Source organism: Helianthus annuus, chromosome 4 (genome assembly GCF_002127325.2).
Source record: "Helianthus annuus cultivar XRQ/B chromosome 4, HanXRQr2.0-SUNRISE, whole genome shotgun sequence".
Classification (NCBI taxonomy): Eukaryota; Viridiplantae; Streptophyta; class Magnoliopsida; order Asterales; family Asteraceae; genus Helianthus; species Helianthus annuus.
Window position 1 is genome coordinate 180,649,871 of NC_035436.2, and position 19,207 is coordinate 180,669,077.

The 19,207-nt window shown below is 38.8% G+C and overlaps 1 protein-coding gene across 1 annotated transcript; it reads left to right on the forward strand.

Moving 5' to 3' along the window:
* The first annotated feature begins 5,812 nt into the window (after positions 1 to 5,812).
* LOC110933958 (leucine-rich repeat extensin-like protein 2) lies at positions 5,813 to 6,517 on the forward strand. The gene has a single exon (XM_022177157.1). The coding sequence runs from the start codon at positions 5,813 to 5,815 to the stop codon at positions 6,515 to 6,517; it is 705 nt and encodes a 234-aa protein (XP_022032849.1).
* The last annotated feature ends 12,690 nt before the right edge of the window (positions 6,518 to 19,207 follow it).

Below are 19,207 nucleotides of genomic sequence, written 5' to 3' on the forward strand. Positions count from 1 at the left end.
GGTCGGGGGTCGCGACAAGACACGATCGAGGTAGTAGAGGATTCCAGTGGATTTAGTCACAAGTTGATTTTCAGCACCACACTTCATCTCGTTGTACATGTTCTCCTCGTTGACAGACGAATATTGGGCTTCATGAATACGGTTACGAAGGTCACTTAAGATTTAAGAACAACGAATACTGTTAACATGAGTCTTTCGACTGAATGCGTCAGCCATGGCATTTTCTTTACCAGGGTGGTAGCAAATTTCGCAGTCGTAGTCGTTAAGCAATTCTATCCAACGACATTGACACATATTTAGCTCTTTTTGGTTAAAGATGTGTTGTAGGCTCTTATGATCGGTGAAGACCACACACTTGGTACTATATAGGTAGTGTCGCCATATCTTTAACGCAAAAACAACTGCGCCAAGTTTGAGATCGTGTGTAGTGTAGTTTTTCTCATGTATTTTTAGCTGTCTCGAAGCATACACGATAACCTTGTCTTGTTGCATGAGAACACAACCAAGACCTCGGTTAGATGCATCGCAATACACCACGAAATCATCGTTGCCATCAGGAAGAGCGAGAATAGGAGCATTGCAATGCAAGTCCTTAAGTGTTTGAAAAGACTCCTCTTGTTCGGGACCCCAAACAAAATGTTTATCTTTTTGGGTTAACAAAGTGAGGGGAACGACGATTTTCGAAAAGTTTGAGATGAATCGGCGGTAGTAACCCGCTAATCCGAGGAACGAACGAATTCAGATGGAGACTTCAGTGCGATCGATTTCTTGACAGCTTCGATCTTAGAGGGGTCAACGTGAATACATTTTTCACTCACGACGTGTCCAAGGAATTGAACTTCTTTTATCCAAAATTCACACTTGGAGAATTTGGCGTATAGTTGCTCGGCACGTAGAAGTTCGAGGATTAAATGCAAATGACATTTGTGTTCAGCTTGAGTCTTCGAATAGATAAGGATGTCGTCGATGAATACGATCACGAAACGGGGAAATAGGGTTTACACACACGGTTCATTAAGTCCATGAAAACCACAGGTGCATTGGTCAAACCAAAAGGCATGACAACGAACTTGTAGTGACCATATCTAGTACGAAACGCGGTTTTAGGAATGTCCTCTTCGAGGACTCGAAGTTGGTGATAGCCTGAATGAAGATCGATTTTGGAAAAGCACGTTGCGTCTTGGAGTTGATTAAAAAGGTCATCGATGCGAGGAAGAGGGTAACGGTTTTTGACATTGAGTTTGTTAAGCTCACGATAATTGATACACATTCGAAACGAACCATCTTTCTTCTTGACGAACATAACAGGAGCGCCCCAAGGAGAAGTACTTGGGTGTATGAAACCTTTATCAAGCAACTCTTGAAGTTGGCTTGAAAACTCTTGCATTTCAGATTGTGCAAGACGGTAGGGAGCTTTACCGATGGGGGTAGAACCAGGGATGAGGTTAATGGGAAAATCAACAGTACGAGAAGGAGGAGGACCAGGCAGGTCTTCGGGAAAGACGTCAGGAAAAGCACGCACCACTGGAACGTCACTTATGTCTTTTCCCTTGTCCTTTTCTTCCACGACGTGGGCTAAAAAGTGTATCACCTCGTAAAAACGTGTCCAATTATGTGAAGATACGTGTCCTAAACCCTAAATATGTGAAAGATTGAATTACAAGGACTAAAGTTGTCAAACGATGAAAATACATATGCGAAGGGACTAAAAGTGTCAACATGCCAAACTTGTGCTTCTGATTGACCACACATGATGAATATATTCTTAAACGAGTAAATTGTCAGACGTATGAAGCCATTTGTGAAAGTAATCGAAAGTTTACAAAACGGAGGGGATAAACGTGTCAACATGTTAATTCTTACCTCTGAGTGACCTTTTAACGAACCCGTGGCTTCGTAATGTTCGATTATACTCCCAAGAATATGTGATAACAAATTCACGAGGTTTCGATATTGTTATGTGTTATTTACGCAAATTCCCAAGAATAAGGATTAAAAGCGTCAACGAGATGAAACTAGTGTTTTCGGTGATGGTTTAACGAAACCGGACCTAACGATGTTTGGTTATACTCCCTAGATCATCTACAAACTAACTACAAGGACTAGAAGTGCAAAAAATGAAAGTTACATTGCATAAACAGGTGTAGGGACTGAACATGACAAGTTTCAAACTTGTTTTGCTGGTACCCTATAGGGTCGCGCTGGGCGACCACTTCCCTGTTATGCAGTCGCGCGACGCGACGGCTCTGTTTCGACAGAATATGCATGGCATCTGCCGGTTGTCATCTTCCTTGAGCTCCAAACCAAACTAATTCGAAGTCTATGGCTTGTTGATGGTTTTTAATACCACCTTGGACACCTGGAGCCATCCTACAACATCCCTAACACCTGTGATGATCTTAGGAAGACTCCATGCACTATAAATAGGCTCTTTTGGGCAGCCAAATTCCTTGCACATTCAAAATTCCCACTCTATCTTACTAGCTTGAGCATTCTTGAGCTTTCTTTGGGATTCCTGATCAAGAGGGAGCCGGCCATAGTTCAATCTTCATGCAAGGACCTGTTGTAAGTGTCCTTAGCCACTCTAGTTTGGTTTTTATGTATTTAAAGACCAAAAGTCCAAAGTTGTCGTAATAACGATTTGACTTTCGGTTTAGACCTAAACGGTCCAGCCATTGTTCGAGGCGAATATGGCTACGTGATCGTAATTAGATAGGTGTTAATCCCTCAAAAGGGCACCTCCTAATTATCACGTTTACTTAGTTAATTGTCGGGTCAAAGTAACTAGTCAAAAAGTCAAACTAGTCAGATTTTCAAATAATAATTAAAACTGATAATGTAGAAGTTATGAATCACGTTTTGTCACTTAAATAACTTGGTAAATATTATTAGAACATGGCTAAGCATGTTCAACCCGACAATTCTGAGTTTAAGGTCGGTTCGCCAACGAAAGTCTCAAAAGCTTGACTTTTGTTTTGACTTTCAGTTCTGACCCAATTAAGCTTAAATCCTTTATGTTTTAGGCTTCCATTAGGACCATATAATGTTGTAGTATAACCCTCTGAGGTTATATTACATGGTCACTTAATATTCTGAATTATATGCATGCTCTTGTTATTATGCTTAATTTTGACCATTATGCCCTTATAGTCTAAAATGAGATTTTTGGAATATGTGAGCATACAAATAAGTTAAGTACTGATATATAGACATGTCTAAATTAATTTGACATTGTTTTCTGGTCTCAAACTGATGTAATGCAAATTATCGCAAATTTAGCTTTTATAAAGACTAAATTACGCTTTTATGCATAATTCATGTTTAAACATAGATTTTGACCCAAAACTCATTACCTACTGTTATAATATCATTTTTAGGGATTTTTGGAATGTTGGGTCAGATTATATACTGACCATAACTTAGAGTTCTTGTATAAATTCCATAATTGACGATAATGCTCTTTTTGCTAATAAAATGTGATTAACATGTCAAACCTTTTTCTACTGATTTGATATGAAAAATAAAATATTTTAAACATTCAAGGCTGATCAAAATCTCAGAATCACATAAACATCGCAAATATCGTAAATTATCGATTTTTACGCTAATTAGGTGCATAGTATGGTTTAAAACCATATTTAGCACCCAAGACTTGTTACCTACTGAATTTATAAATAATTTTTAATATTTTTACAGTAGGTATAAGTCATGAACTTAGACTTCCAATTATGACCTTAAAAGCATATGTGAAATGACCAAAATACCCTTTCGGGGCATAGTTTGGCCATAAATGATAAACTACATATATGAATGATATCCTACTGTTTTAACATCAGAAAATAAATATTTTTACAGAATGTTTTAGACCAGAACATCAGTTTACTTTTAAACTTCTTTTATAAATCTCAAAATGACCAAATTGCCCTTACGTGACTTAATTTGGTTTTAAATACTTTTTGGGCATATATGTTAACATCCTACTGATGTTTTAACATATTTTAAGCATAATAACATATGGGACTTGTATATGGTTCATTCGGTTACCCGTTATGCATTTATACATTCGGTTCGGTTCATGTAACCAGTTTACATGAATTAGCCGAAATGGGTTTAACCTTATCAATAAATCTTCAAAATCCAGAATGTGTTTAGATTACCAATATTATACAAGGATCCAAACTTGTCGGGTCTAAATCACATTCCATTCCGGTCTCCGCTTAATCTAGCGTTTCGAACCGTAAAGTATCCTTCAAACTAACCGGTCTAAGTCTTTGACTTAAATAAAGACCCGTTAGTATCCTAATAGGTTAATAAACCCTCTATACAGATTAAGTAGCTTCGGTAGAAGATATTTGCATAAGGTCTTAGGAATTATACGGCTGAGTAGCATCTTTGCACATCTAGCTCAGGTAAATACTTTTAACTTATTTTCCCTTATACGGGCTTGGGATACGGTATAATATAATACCGCTTGGTCGGGTATGGAATCATTTAATCGGATTGTCATTAATAAATTGCATAACGCGTTTTAATCTGTATTGTTTGATAACATAAACATTGGGGGTTAATACGACCGTGTCCTGGATATCTTTGGCTCATTTCATTTGAAAATGGCCACGACCTATGCACGGGGTGTAGGCATACACCTGACAGATGCAAATGCTAAATAACCCACATGTTGGGGATAACTCCTTTGTGGGTTTTATAGTGGCGAGTCGGTCAATCATGACCGGCTTCCAAACCGACCCCATTTGTATGACAAACATGTAAATCTGTATACAAGATTTTAATAAAAATTGTCCCAAGTTATAAATGGTTTTGTGCCTTGTGCGCTTAAATCAATTTTCATAAACTCTTTTCAAATGTGTCGGTTAATTGTATTTACCAGTGAAAACTGACGTATTTTCCAAAGACTAAGTGATAGGTACCTCTCTAAATTAGGCTGGAGCTACTTGGTGTCAAATAAGAGGATCTTGCAAATCCTTAGATGTCTGAAGTCTGTTATTTCAGTTTCTTGTATTTGTTTTTATGATCCGCCTGTGGATCTCTATTACAACCAGTCTGTATATTCTTTTATTTTGAACACTCGGACATTATGGATTGTAATAGTAATTATCTACCAAGCCTTCCGCTGTGCTATAATATTGTGTTAATTGTCTATGATGATATCAACTACGTCACGATACTCCCCACCGGGCCTACCGGTAATATGTGAAAATATCGGGGTGTGACAGGTTGGTATCAGAGCCAACATTGAGTGAATTAAACACTAGCCTTTTGTGTTTAATCTCAATGACAAAATAGCACATTCCTTAGACTTCCGAGTCTAGGAAAATGACCTAGGATTTATTCTTAACATTCCTTTTGTCGTTTATATATTGTTTTCTTGTTTTGACAGGTTTTATAAAATGCCGCCATGTGTTAGGGGAAAAGGAAAAGGTCCCATGAGGGGATGACCATCTAGTCACGCAGAACCCTCACACAGACGCACGCCTTCAGCGTCATTTAGCAGATCCGATTCACGAGATGATTGGAGACACTCTTTCGAACCGCGAGACACTCAGTTTCGCTAGGTTCTTTACCATCATACCACCCTTCATTTGGCCCGCCTCAACAAGACGAGCCCCAGCATTCATACCACTCTCACCACTCTCATCACTCACATCACTCGCAACATTCGCTGCACTCACAGTCGTTTCACCATTCTGATTCTCACCATTCTTATTCACCGGGTCAATTTAACCCAAATGACTATATCAATGAACCACCGTGATATAACCCGTTGGGCCCCGAAGATCATTTCTCGCAGGACATGGATATGGATAGTGATCCAGATCCAGCAATGCCACCGACTGGGACACTTACGCATCCCATAAGCATTTCAAGTGGTTCATCTTTTGCAGGATCGCCATACCAAGGCCCCGATTCATGGGCCGAAAGGTGGAACAGCTACAAGTGGGAATACACCCTTTCTTTTCATAACTCTCCACCACATCCTCCAATGGAGGAACCACACTTTCAGGCGGTAACTCCACCACCATTGCCAGTTGAGGAACCACCTCAGCAACCACCACAACCACCTCCTGAGCCACCAAGGCAGAGGAGGAACGCACGGATGTCCGTGCGAGGGGGACCGAGATTCAGTTCCCCACAAGCTTCAAGTACTTACCCTCCAATCCCCAAAGATCCACAAATGGGTGGACCTTCTCACGTGGTGCCGGAAATTGATCCCCCGCCAGTTACCTTTGCACCACCGCCACCGCCAATGGGTTATGAAAACCCAATACCTACTTACCCAGGTTCGTCTGGGTTTAACCCATTTGTGTATCAAGCTCCTACTGGTTATGAATATCAAGCTCCTGCCCATGATCCATATCTTGAGGCATCTCACTTTAATGCTCTTTATCCCTCACCGTTTCCACCAGCATACCCAACTGGGTATCCCGTACAAGAGTATCGATACGCTTCTTATCAGCAGCAACCTCAACCTCCACCTCAACAACCGCAAACGCAATAAATCTTACAAAGGTTGGAGGAGGTTGAACAAAAAGCGGAGGAACGAGAAAGAAAGAACCATAAATTCCTTAGGGATCTTGCGAACTTCATCAAGGGAAAGAAGAAGTAGAAGATTTTATTTTTTATTTTGTATTGTAGTATCAATTAAGTCCCTGCGTGAACATTTCTTTTCAGTATTAGTCCCTGCTTGGACTTGTTTCTTTTCTTTAGTCCCTGCGTGGACAATTTGTTTATTTCAAAGACCCGTTTAGGGCACTTTTTGTAATCGTTTAGTATTTTAATGGAATTTCTTTTGAAATTTATATATGTGTATTTTATTACATCATCATGCAAATATCATTTCAATTTTTAATTGATCTGCCAAAGAAATTTCACAAGATGTTCTTAAAGGTATAACCTAGCCAAAATATTAATGGCTATAATGGTATAACCTTTTTAAGACAATAATTCCTTGTTAACATCTAAAAACATGTTAACCCTCCTGGTAGTGTGACTTGAGAGACAACACTAGCTTTCAAATGTACTTGGATTCATCTAAGTCACTTCCATGGCCTAAATGATCAATATGAATCATGGCTATTAACATCAAAAAAGATGTCTATATTAAAACATCCATTTGAGGTGTTTTGCCTACGGGCCAATTTGTAATATGACAAAGATAGTTATGTTTTATAACTTCTTGTCTAAAAGGCGATGAACTATGTTCGACCCTTAAAATCTCTGATCCAAGAGATCGTTGATTATGTTTTAAATTGTCCTAGTGGCAAGGCCTTTTGTGCCATCTAAATGTCCTTTGAGACGAGCCTTTGTGCTATATGAAAATATCTTTATGACATTGACAGTTGTGACTTATGTCCCCTGTCTGATAAATATAAAGGATTATATCCTACTTGATTGCCAATAATGGTTCATTTGTAACCTAGACAAATCATAATCAAATAAATTTTGACTTATTATCTAAAATGGTCTATATGGTTTATTAATACCATGACCATCTAATCATCAAATACGATGATTCATTATATAATCTAAACAAATCATTATTGTTTGATTTTAGTATTCAAATCATGGCTGGCTCAGATGAAGCTAATTAATGATACGAGGATAAACTAGGGATGAGCTCGGTACCGTCTGGTACCGAAAATCCCCCAAAGTGGGTACCAGTACCGGTACCGAATATACCCGGTTTGGTATGGTTCGGTACCGGTACGGTACTGGTATTTAAGGGTAAAAACCGGTAAATACCGGTACCGAACCGGTACCGAAAATGTCAAAAGTCGGTACCGAATCGATACCGAAAAAGTACCCGGTACCGGGTCTGATTTGCTCATCCCTAGGATAAACGTTACTGGCGCTGAACTTCAAGCTATGATAAACACAGTAGTTACTCAAGCTGTGAACAATATGTTTAAAGAACCGAGTAATGTTCGATCAAAAACTCATTCAAAGTCCCTATCGAAATCGCATACGTTGAAAAAGGATGAATCTCAACATTCATCCAATCAAAAGAGTGAACCTCAGAAGCAAATTGTCTTTGATCAGGCTCCCAGGTACAACAAGGGTTGTACTTACAAATATTTCATCTCTTGTAAACCAAGAGATTTTACTGGGGAAAAGGGAGCTATCGATTTGTATCTCAGTCCTTCAAAGGTGATGCCCTGACGTGGTGGAAAGCCTTAGTGCAATCTATAGGAAAAGTTCCATTGTATAACCTTTCTTGGAATAAATTTGTTGAACTTATGAAAGACACTTACTGTCCACAACATGAAGTGGAAAGGGTGGAGACTGACTTCCTCACTCTAGTTATGAAAGATTTGGATTACAGGTCTTGTGTGACCAGTTTTAATTCAATGTCTCGACTCGTCCCGTATCTGGTTACCCCAGAGCCTAAACGCATTGCGCGTTTTATTGGTGGTTTAGCCCCTGAAATCAAGGGAAATGTCAAGGCTTCTAAGCCTACTACCTATAGATCGGCTGTAGATCTATCACTGTCACTTACTCTCGATGTTAAAAGGAGTAAGTCAAAGAAGACCACTGAGGAAGGGAAGAGGAAGAGGGAGGATGACCAGTCCTACCAGTCGAACAAAAAGAAGAAAGGAAACTCTGGTTTCAAAAAGGTCAGTCTGGAGACAAGCCTAGGTGCAAGGTTTATGATAAAAGACATTTTGGAAAGTGCAATCTGGATCCACAAGCCAAGCCTTGTGGAATCTGCAAAAAGAAAGGGCACAAAACCTTGGAGTGTCGAAACATAAAGGATGCAACCTGTTATGGTTGCAATGAAAAAGGGCACATCAAGACTAATTGCCCTAAAAATACCAAGAAGCCGGATGAGGCGAAGAAAACCAGTGCTAGGGTTTTTCAGATGAACGCCAGGGAGGCGGTGAATGATGACAATGTTATAACATGTACTTTCCTCATTAATGATATTTATGCTAGAGTTTTATTTGATTCAGGTGCTGATAAGTCATTTGTAGACCATAAGTTTAGTAAATTGTTGAATCTGCCTATTAAAACTCTAGACATTAAATATGAAGTAGAACTCGCAGATGGTACCTTAGAAACCGCTTCAACTCTTCTTGATGGATGTGTTATATCCATTAAGAATCATTCTATTCCGCTATCTCTTTTGCCTATGAAATTGTCAGGTGTAACACCCCGTGTTTCGAAAGTCAAAGTACAAGTCAAAGTCAAAGGAAGAAAAGATTGCTAATTGCGATCTGTCAATCCTTGCTTAACTATTGATTGTACTTCATTGACTTGTAATCGAATCTTTTATTTTATTGACATTAGTTGTATTATGTGGAGTATCTATTAATAAACAAGGTTTAAATCGCATGTTATTCGCTTTATCGCTAACCGCATCGCAATCGCATTCGCAACCTGATTTATGCGTTCCGGGTATTGTTTTATGTGTGTGTGCTTCTTATGTGTTACTTGTGCATGTTTACTTTATGTTTGTGGTGATTAATCAAAAACGCAATCGCAACTCTATCGCAACGCAAATCGCAAACGCTAAACGCAAGTTATTTAGGATGATTATATGTTAGATATAGTATTTGTGTGGCTATCGTTAATCTATCGTGTCGCTTAATCGTTACTCGCTTAAACGCAACGCAACGCTCAACACACAAAAAAACGCCGAAAACCAACTCGCCGGATCACTCGATCGAATGACCATTCGACCGAATGGTCATACGAACGGATGACCATCCGATCGGATGGCCATCCGATCGATGTGCCATCCGATCTGTCACCTATGCGCACTTTCCTCTTTTGGCAACCTATAAATACCCCTGTCACATCACCAACAGTGATGTGACAGCTCTCTCTCGTTCGACCAGTGTTCCAGCCCACTTTTCTTTCGATTTCTCGCGATTCTTGTAAGTTTCTTCCCCAAATCTTGTACTTCTATGATCTACACGCATTTCTTCATCTTTTTCACCATTAAACCTTCACTTTTAACCGTGAAATCAGCGGATTTGAGGTGTTCTGGGGTGATGTCATCATGGAGTTCTTAGGAACTTCAAGTTTGACCTCATTCCACCAAGAACAACTCAGATTTGAAGGATTTCCACATGAATAAACATTGTTTTCGCATAGATCTAAACATTTTCAAGGTTAAAAGGATTGAAAGATGGTTTTGTAACTTTCTTTCAACTCTTTTACACTCAATGCACTCAAAATCGATAGAATCGGAGCTCGTTCAGGCCTTCTACTCGTTTTCTAGTGAAGTGTCGGTCCAAGATCTGATTTCTATCTAAGAGACAACCGATTGCGGGTTGAACATGAACAACCTTCAAGAACAGTTAAACCGATCGGATTAAGGTGATTCCTGTTCGATCGGGTAACATGGGTTTTGGTGGAGCTTCCGTTGTTTAACACGTTGTCATACCGTCTCGATCAAACCGCAAAACTTTTCAAACTTAACAAAATTCCTCAAGTTTCAAAATGATCAGATTGTTGGACGGATTGCCGTCCGATCGGATTGCACTTGGTCGTCAACACTTAAACTTTTTATAATTTTCAAAGATCAACAGTTCCTGATGGATTGCTATCCGATCGGAAGATAATCCGATCGAATGACAACCCTGCTGTGAACTTGTTCTCCAAAGAAATGTCTCGCCGGAACGGATCGCCATCCGATCGAACTGCCGTTCGATCGAACGACCTGAAAGGTAGAGATACTTCTCTGTTTTCAAAATGCTACAACGAAAACTTCAAAGCCATCATACAAAAACACATCCATCCCAAACGAGTGTCAATCCGACCGAATGGCCATCCGAACAAATGACCATCCGAACGGATAGACATCCGATCGAATGACCATCCATTCGGATTGCCATCCGATCGGATGTTCATTCGTCACTTGTTCCACTTGCACCGTTTTACGCGCCGCTTTTCGCTTATGCTATCGTTAACTGTTCAGGCTAATCTCTCAGCGCCCCCTTCAATCCAAGAGAGTGTTTATTTGTTAAACACTATCTGTGAGTATACTCGATCCCCTTTTGCTTTACGCACTTTTGGGTGTTACATACGTTAACTTATATCAAATCACATCGATCACACAACGTAAACACTTTATACGCTAACCGCTCTGCATGTTATACGTATTATTCGATGAATGCTTGTATGTTATGTTTACACAGTGATTGTTGCTTGAGGCCTTAGCAACGATAGTACTATAGTTTGGACTCAGCACCTGTCGTGGACAGGGGTTGTTAAGGTTATTTCTTCATGTGTCACAGTGGTGATATATGTTGCGCATTCTACAACTCGCAGTCATGTCTCTGCATATTTCATTGTCGATAACCAACTAGCTTCACTTTGCTACATGTTACATGTTGGTTATACGTAAATGTTTTCGCTATCTATTATACTACTAAACTTGTATGTTCACCTTTACAATATGTGTATTGACCTCTATTTTAACGTATGTGACAGGTGCTTAAGATGCTAGGAATGTTGTGCTTTACCTGCTTTTGTGGAATCAAGTAGGAGTGAGAGTCTAGAAACAAACAATTTAATTCTGAGTTGTCGAAACAATGTTTTGTCTTGAGATATCTATGTCTGTAATAATTAGTTTATTTGGATGAGTTATGGTATGGGATATAATATTAATTATCTAGTAAATTAGTTGTTATGGATTTCTCTTGGACAATCTGTTTCGCTCAATGTCGCGCCCCGATGTTTCCGTCATCGGTTGGGGTGTGACAACAGGGTTTGATGTAGTTTTAGGCATGGATTGGTTGTCACATAACCAAGCCTAGATTTCCTGCGATAAGAAACTAATTAACATCAAAACCCCCTCTGGTGAGAATATCACCATTCATGGATATACACACTATGGTTTGCCTGACAATGTGTCTATACTTAAAGCATCCAAGTGTCTGAAGAACGGATGTGTCATCTACATGGCACAGGTGACAGTTGATGAACCGAAACCAAGGATTGAAGGCATTGCAATCATTTCTGAATACCATGATGTCTTTCCTGATGAACTACCTGGATTACCTCCTGAGAGGCAAGTCGAATTCAGGATAGACATTCTTCCAGGAGCAGCACCGATTGCACGAGCTCCTTACCGTCTAGCCCATACAGAAATGAAAGAGCTAAGGACCCAATTGGATGACTTATTGGAAAAGGGTTGCAAAGAAGAATGATAGTTCAATGCGTCTGTGCATTGATTACCGTGAACTAAACAAAGTGACAATCAAGAACCGTTATCCATTGCCCAGGATCGACGATCTGTTTGATCAACTCCAAGGGGCAAGCTTCTTCTCGAAGATTGACTTAAGATCAGGGTATCGTCAACTCAAGGTTAGAATAGAAGATGTACCTAAAACAACGTTTAGAACAAGATATGGCCACTATGAGTTCTTAGTGATGCCTTTCAGGCTCACTAACGCACCTGCAGCATTCATGGATCTCATGAATCGAGTCTGCAAGCCATACATAGATAAGTTTGTCATCGTCTTTATAGATGACATACTTATTTATTCTCGTAATCAAATTGATCACGAGAAACACCTTTGGTGTATCCTAGGATTGCTTCAAAAGGAGAAGCTGTTGCTAAATTCTCCAAATGCGAATTATGGCTTCGCGAGGTCCAATTCCTTGGACATGTTTCGAGCGAGCATGGTATCCAAGTGGATCCCGCTAAAATAGAAGCAATCATGAATTGGGAAGCACCTAAGACACCTATAGAGATTCGCAGCTTTCTGGGATTAGCTTGTTATTACGGAAGATTCATTGAGAACTTCTCAAGGATAGCTGCACCGTTAACTACTCTGACCCGCAAGAATGTGAAGTTTGATTGGGGTCCTAAACAACAAGAGTCTTTTGACATCCTTAAACAGAAATTGAGCAATGCTCCTGTGTTGACATTGCCCAAAGGAGTAGAAGAGTTTGTTGTCTACTGTGATGCTTCACACACCAGTATGGGTTGTGTACTTATGCAAAGAGGCAAGGTGATTGCCTATGCATCACGACAATTGAAGGTGCACGAAAAGAATTACACCACCCATGATTTGGAGTTGGGTGCCGTTGTATTTGCACTTAAGTTGTGGAGACATTACTTGTATAGAACCAAATGTGTGATATATTCAGATCACAAAAGTCTCCAACACTTGTTCAATTAAAAGGATCTCAATATGGGGCAACGCCGTTGGATGGAAACCTTGAATGACTACGATTGTGAAATTCGCTACCATCCTGGTAAAGCGAATGTAGTCGCAGATGCATTAAGCAGAAAAGAAAGGATTAAACCTATACGGATTAATGCCAAGAGTATCGAACTCAAGAACAACTTGAATGATAGGTTGTTGGCCGCTCAGAAGGAAGTTGTATTGGAAGCTAACTTTCCAAACGAGAGTTAGGTGTAACTGCTGATCAGTTGACACTTGGCAAAGATGGAATCCTTAGATTAAATGGTAGAATATGGGTTCCTATTCATGGAGGACTTAGAAATGTAATCCTTCAAGAAGCTCATAACTCCAGATACTCAGTTCACCCTGGACGTGACAAGATGTATCAAGATTTAAAGGCCAATTATTGGTGGATAGGTTTGAAGAAATCTATAGCCACACATGTAGCTAAATGTCTGACGTGCGCTCAGATTAAAGCTGAACATCAAAAGCCATCAGGTTTGCTACAACAACCGGAAATTCCCACATGGAAGTGGGAGATGGTAACCATGGATTTTATCACCAAGTTACCTAAAACAAGCCATGGAAACGATACTATATGGGTGATAGTTGACAGACTGACTAAGTCAGCTCATTTCTTACCCATAAAGGAGACTCGTAGCTCTGATAAGCTAGCTCAGTTGTATGTGGATGAGATTGTATCTCTCCACGGAGTGCCAGTGTCTATTATATCCGATAGAGATACTAGATACACTTCTCATTTCTGGAAAAGTTTCCAACAATCATTAGGAACTCGTTTGAATTTCATTACTGCTTACCATCCCCAAACGGATGGACAAAGTGAGCGTACAATTCAAACGTTGGAAGACATGCTTCGTGCATGTGTTATTGACTTAGGTGGTAGCTGGGATGACCACCTACCTTTAATTGAGTTCTCTTATAACAATAGTTACCATTCTGGTATACAGGCTATGCCTTTTGAGGCATTGTATGGGAGGAAATGCAAAACGCTTGGTTGTTGGGCGAAAGTTGGAAAAACTCAGACCTTATATAGTCCTTGAAACAATGGACAAGAGTTTTCAAATTCGTGATCGCCTAAAAGCTACCAGAGATAGGCAGAAAAGCTATGCAGATAAGAGGAGAAAACCTCTAAAGTTTGAGGTAGGTGACAAAGTCTTACTAAATATATCACCCTGGAAAGGTGTGATGTGTTTTGGTAAGAAGGGCAAGCTAAGCCCAAGGTATATCGGACCATTCGAGATCATCAAATGTGTCAGCAGTGTAGCTTATAAGCTAAATTTGCCTGAGGAGCTTAGTGGAATTCACAATGTGTTCCACATCTGTAACTTAAAGAAATGTCTAGCTGATGAATCGCTAGCAATGTCTGATAAAGACGTACAGATTGATGAAAGCTGAGGTTTGTTGAAAGACCTATATCGATCGAGGATCGACAGGTTAAAAAGCTCAGAAGGAAGCACGTGCCTATAGTGAAAGTTAAATGGGATGCTCGTAGAGGCCCTGAATATACGTGGGAGGTTGAGTCCACTATGCGACAAAAGTACCCTCACTTGTTTCGGTAAATCTCGGGGTCGAGATTTCTTTTAAGGCGGTGAGGATGTAACACCACGTAAAAATGTGTCCAATTATGTGAAGACACGTGTCCTAAACCCTAAATATGTGAAAGATTGAATTACAAGGACTAAAGTTGTCAAACGATGAAAATACGTATGCAAAGAGACTAAAAGTGTCAACATGCCAAAGTTGTGCCTCTGATTGACCACACATGATGAATATATTCTTAAACGAGTAAATTGTCGGACGTATGAAGCCATTTGTGAATGTAATCGAAAGTTTACAAGACAGAGGGGTTAAACGTGTCAACATGTTAATTATTACCTTTGAGTAACCTTTTAACGAACCCAGGGCTTCGTAATGTTCGATTATACTCCCAAGAATATGTGATAACAAATTCACGAGGTTTCGATATCGTTATGTGTTATTTACGCAAATTCCCAAGAATAAGGATTAAAAGCATCAACGAGATGAAACTAGTGTTTTTGGTGATCGTTTAACGAAACCGGACCTAACGGTGTTTGGTTATACTCCCTAGATCATCTACAAACTAACTATAAGGACTAGAAGTGCCAAAAATGAAAGTTACATTGCATATAAAGGTGCAGGGACTGAACATGATAAGTTTCAAACTTGTTTTGCTGGTACCCTATAGGGTCACGCTGCGCGACCACGTCCCTGTTATGCCGTCGCGCGACACGACGGCTCTGTTTCGACAGAATGTGCATGGCATCTGCAGGTTGTCATCTTCCTTGAGCTCCAAACCAAACTAATTTGAATTCTATGGCTTGTTGATGGTTTTTAATACCACCTTGGACACCTGGAGCCATCCTACAACATCCCTAACACCTGTGATGATCTTAGGAAGACTCCATGCACTATAAATAGGCTCTTTTGGGCAGCCACATTCCTTGCACATTCAAAATTCTCACTCTATCTCACTAGCTTGAGCATTCTTGAGCTTTCTTTGGGATTCCTGATCAAGAGGGAGCCCACCATAGTTCAATCTTCGTGCAAGGACCTGTTGTAAGTGTCCTTAGCCACTCTAGTTTGGTTTTTATGTATTTAAAGACCAAAAGTCAAAGTTGTAATAACGCTTTGACTTTCTGTTTAGACCTAAACGGTCCAGCCATTGTTCGAGGCGAATATGGCTACGTGATCGTAATTAGGTAGGTGTTAATCCCTCAAAAGGGCACCTCCTAATTATCACGTTTACTTAGTTAATTGTCGGGTCAAAGTAACTAGTCAAAAAGTCAAACTAGTCAGATTTTCAAATAATAATTAAAACTGATAATGTAGAAGTTATGAATCACATTTTGTCACTTAAATAACTTGGTAAATATTATTAGAACATGTCTAAGCATGTTCAACCCGACAATTCTGAGTTTAAGGTCGGTTCGCAACCGAAAGTCGCAAAAGCTTGACTTTTGCTTTGACTTTTAGTTCTGACCCGATTAAGCTTAAATCCTTTATGTTTTAAGCTTCCATTAGGACCATATAATGTTGTAGTATAACCCTCTGAGGTTATATTACCTGGTCACTTAATATTCTGAATTATATGCATGTTCTTGTTATTATGCTTAATTTTGACCATTATGCCCTTATAGTCTAAAATGCGATTTTTGGAATATGTGAGCTTACAAATAAGTTAAGTACTAATATATAGACATGTCTAAATTAATTTGACATTGTTTTCTGGTCTCAAACTGATGTAATGCAAATTATCGCAGATTTAGCTTTTACAAAGACTAAATTACGCTTTTATGCATAATTCATGGTTAAGCATAGATTTTGACCCAAAAATCATTACCTACTGTTATAATATCATTTTTAGGGATTTTTGGAATGTTGGGTCAGATTATATACTGACCATAACTTAGAGTTCTTGTATAAATTCCATAATTGACAATAATGCCCTTTTGCTAATAAAATGTGATTTACATATGACTAACATGTCAAACCTTTTTCTACTGATTTGATATGAAAAATAAAATATTTTAAACATTCAAGGCTGATCAAAATCTCAGAGTCACATAAACATCGCATATATCGTCAATTAACGATTTTTACTCTAATTAGGTGCATAGTATGGTTTAAAACCATATTTAGCACCCAAGACTTGTAAACTACTAAATTTATAAATAATTTTTAATATTTTTATAGTAGGTATAAGTCATGAACTCAGACTTCCAATTATGACCTTAAAAGCATATGTGAAATGACCAAAATACCCTTTCGGGGCATAGTTTGGCCATAAACGATAAACTACACATATGAATGATATCCTACTGTTTTAACATCATAAAATAAATATTTTTACAGAATGTTTTAGACCAGGACATCAGTTTACTTTTAAACTTCTTTTATAAATATCAAAATGACCAAATTACCCTTACGAGACTTAATTTGGTTTTAAATACTTTTTGGGCATATATGTTAACATCCTACTGATATTTTAACATATTTTAAGCATAATAACATATGGGACTTGTATATGGTTCATTCGGTTACCCGTTATGCATTTATGTGTTCGGTTCGGTTTATGTAACTAGTTTACATGAATTAGCTGAAATGGGTTTAACCTTATCATTAAATCTTCAAAATCTAGAATGGGTTTAATTACCAATATTATACAAGTATCCAAACTTGTCGGGTCTAAATCACATTCCATTCCGGTCTCCGCTTAATCTAGCGTTTCGAACCGTAAAGTATCTTTCAAACTAACCGTTCTAAGTTTTTGACTTAGATAAAGACCCGTTAGTATCCTAATAGGCTAATAAACCTTCTATACATATTAAGTAGCTTCAGTAGAAGATATTTGCATAAGGTCTTAGGAATTATACGGCTGAGTAGCATCTTTGCACATCTAGCTCAGGTAAATACTTTTAACTTATTTTCCCTTATATGGGCTTGGGATACGGTATAATTTAATACCGCTTGGTCAGGTATGGAATCATTTAATCGGATTGTCATTAATAGATTGCATAACCCGTTTTAATCTGTATTGTTTGATAACATAAACATTGGGGGTTAATACGACCGTGTCCTGGATATCCTCGGCTCATTTCATTTGAAAATGGCCACGACCTATGCACTAGGGATGGCAAAAAAGCCCAAGCCCAGCGGGTATACCCGAAACCTGAAACATACAGGCCGGGTATACCCGAAGCCCAATGGGTATGGGCCGGGTACGGGCTTAAAAATAGAAAAATTCGGGTATGGGTACGGGTATGGGATTTAGTGATACCCGCCCGATACCCATGCCATTTACCCGAATAATACTCGAAACTATCATATTATAGATTTCCATATATATAAACTTAGTACATGTACTTATTACCTTCTCTATAGTCATATGTGGGTATGGATTTGGCAAGTGTTTAGTGAACATATAACTTATTTTTAAACATGTATATTGGATATGGAGGCTATAACCTTTTATTATGTGGATGTTTTATGCAATTAGGTGGTCATGATACAATTACTTAATTAAGTAATTGTTTTAATTTAGTTTAGTATCTATGGTCTGGATATGATATGTAAGTTATTAATTATGTTTTCATTTGTTATAGTCATTAAAATAGTAAATCATATAAAATCAAAGTAAAAATTGCACATTTGTCCCAACGGGTATTTTTAAAAAACTAACGGGTATACCCGATACCCGCGGGTATGCCCGATACCCGACGGGTAACGGGCCGGGTATGGGACAAAAAATTACAACCGGGTATGGGCTTGGGATTACCAATACCCGGCCCAAGCCCGGCCCATTGCCATTCCTACTATGCACGGGGTGTAGGTATACACCTGACAGATGCAAATGCTAAATAACCCACATGTTGGGGATAACTCCTTTGTGGGTTTTATAGTGGTGAGTCGGTTAATCATGACCGGCTTCCAAACCGGCCCCATTTGTATGACAAACATGTAAATCTGTATACAAGATTTTAATAAAAATTGTCCCAAGTTATAAATGGTTTTGTGCCTTGTGCGCCTAAATCAATTTTCATAAACTCTTTTCAAATGAGTTGGTTAATTGTATTTACCAGTGAAAACTGACGTATTTTCCAAAGACTAAGTGATAGGTACCTCTCGAAATTAGGCTGGAGCTACTTGGTGTCAAATTAGAGGATCTTGCAAATCCTTAGATGCCTGAAGTCTGTTATTTCAGTTTCTTGTATTTGTTTTTATGATCCACCTGTGGATCTCTATTACAACCAGTCTGTATATTCTTTTATTTCGAACACTCGGACATTATGGTTTGTAATAGTAATTATCTACCAAGCCTTCCGCTGTGCTATAATATTGTGTTAATTGTCTATGATGATATCAACTACGTCACGTTACTCCCCACCGGTAATATGTGGAAATATCGGGGTGTGACAAAAAGGCAAAGTACTATTTATGTAAGTACTTGTTCACTTGTGTGCATGACATGAGTCTAAGTCCCTTTAAAGGTCTGTCGCCATAAACTT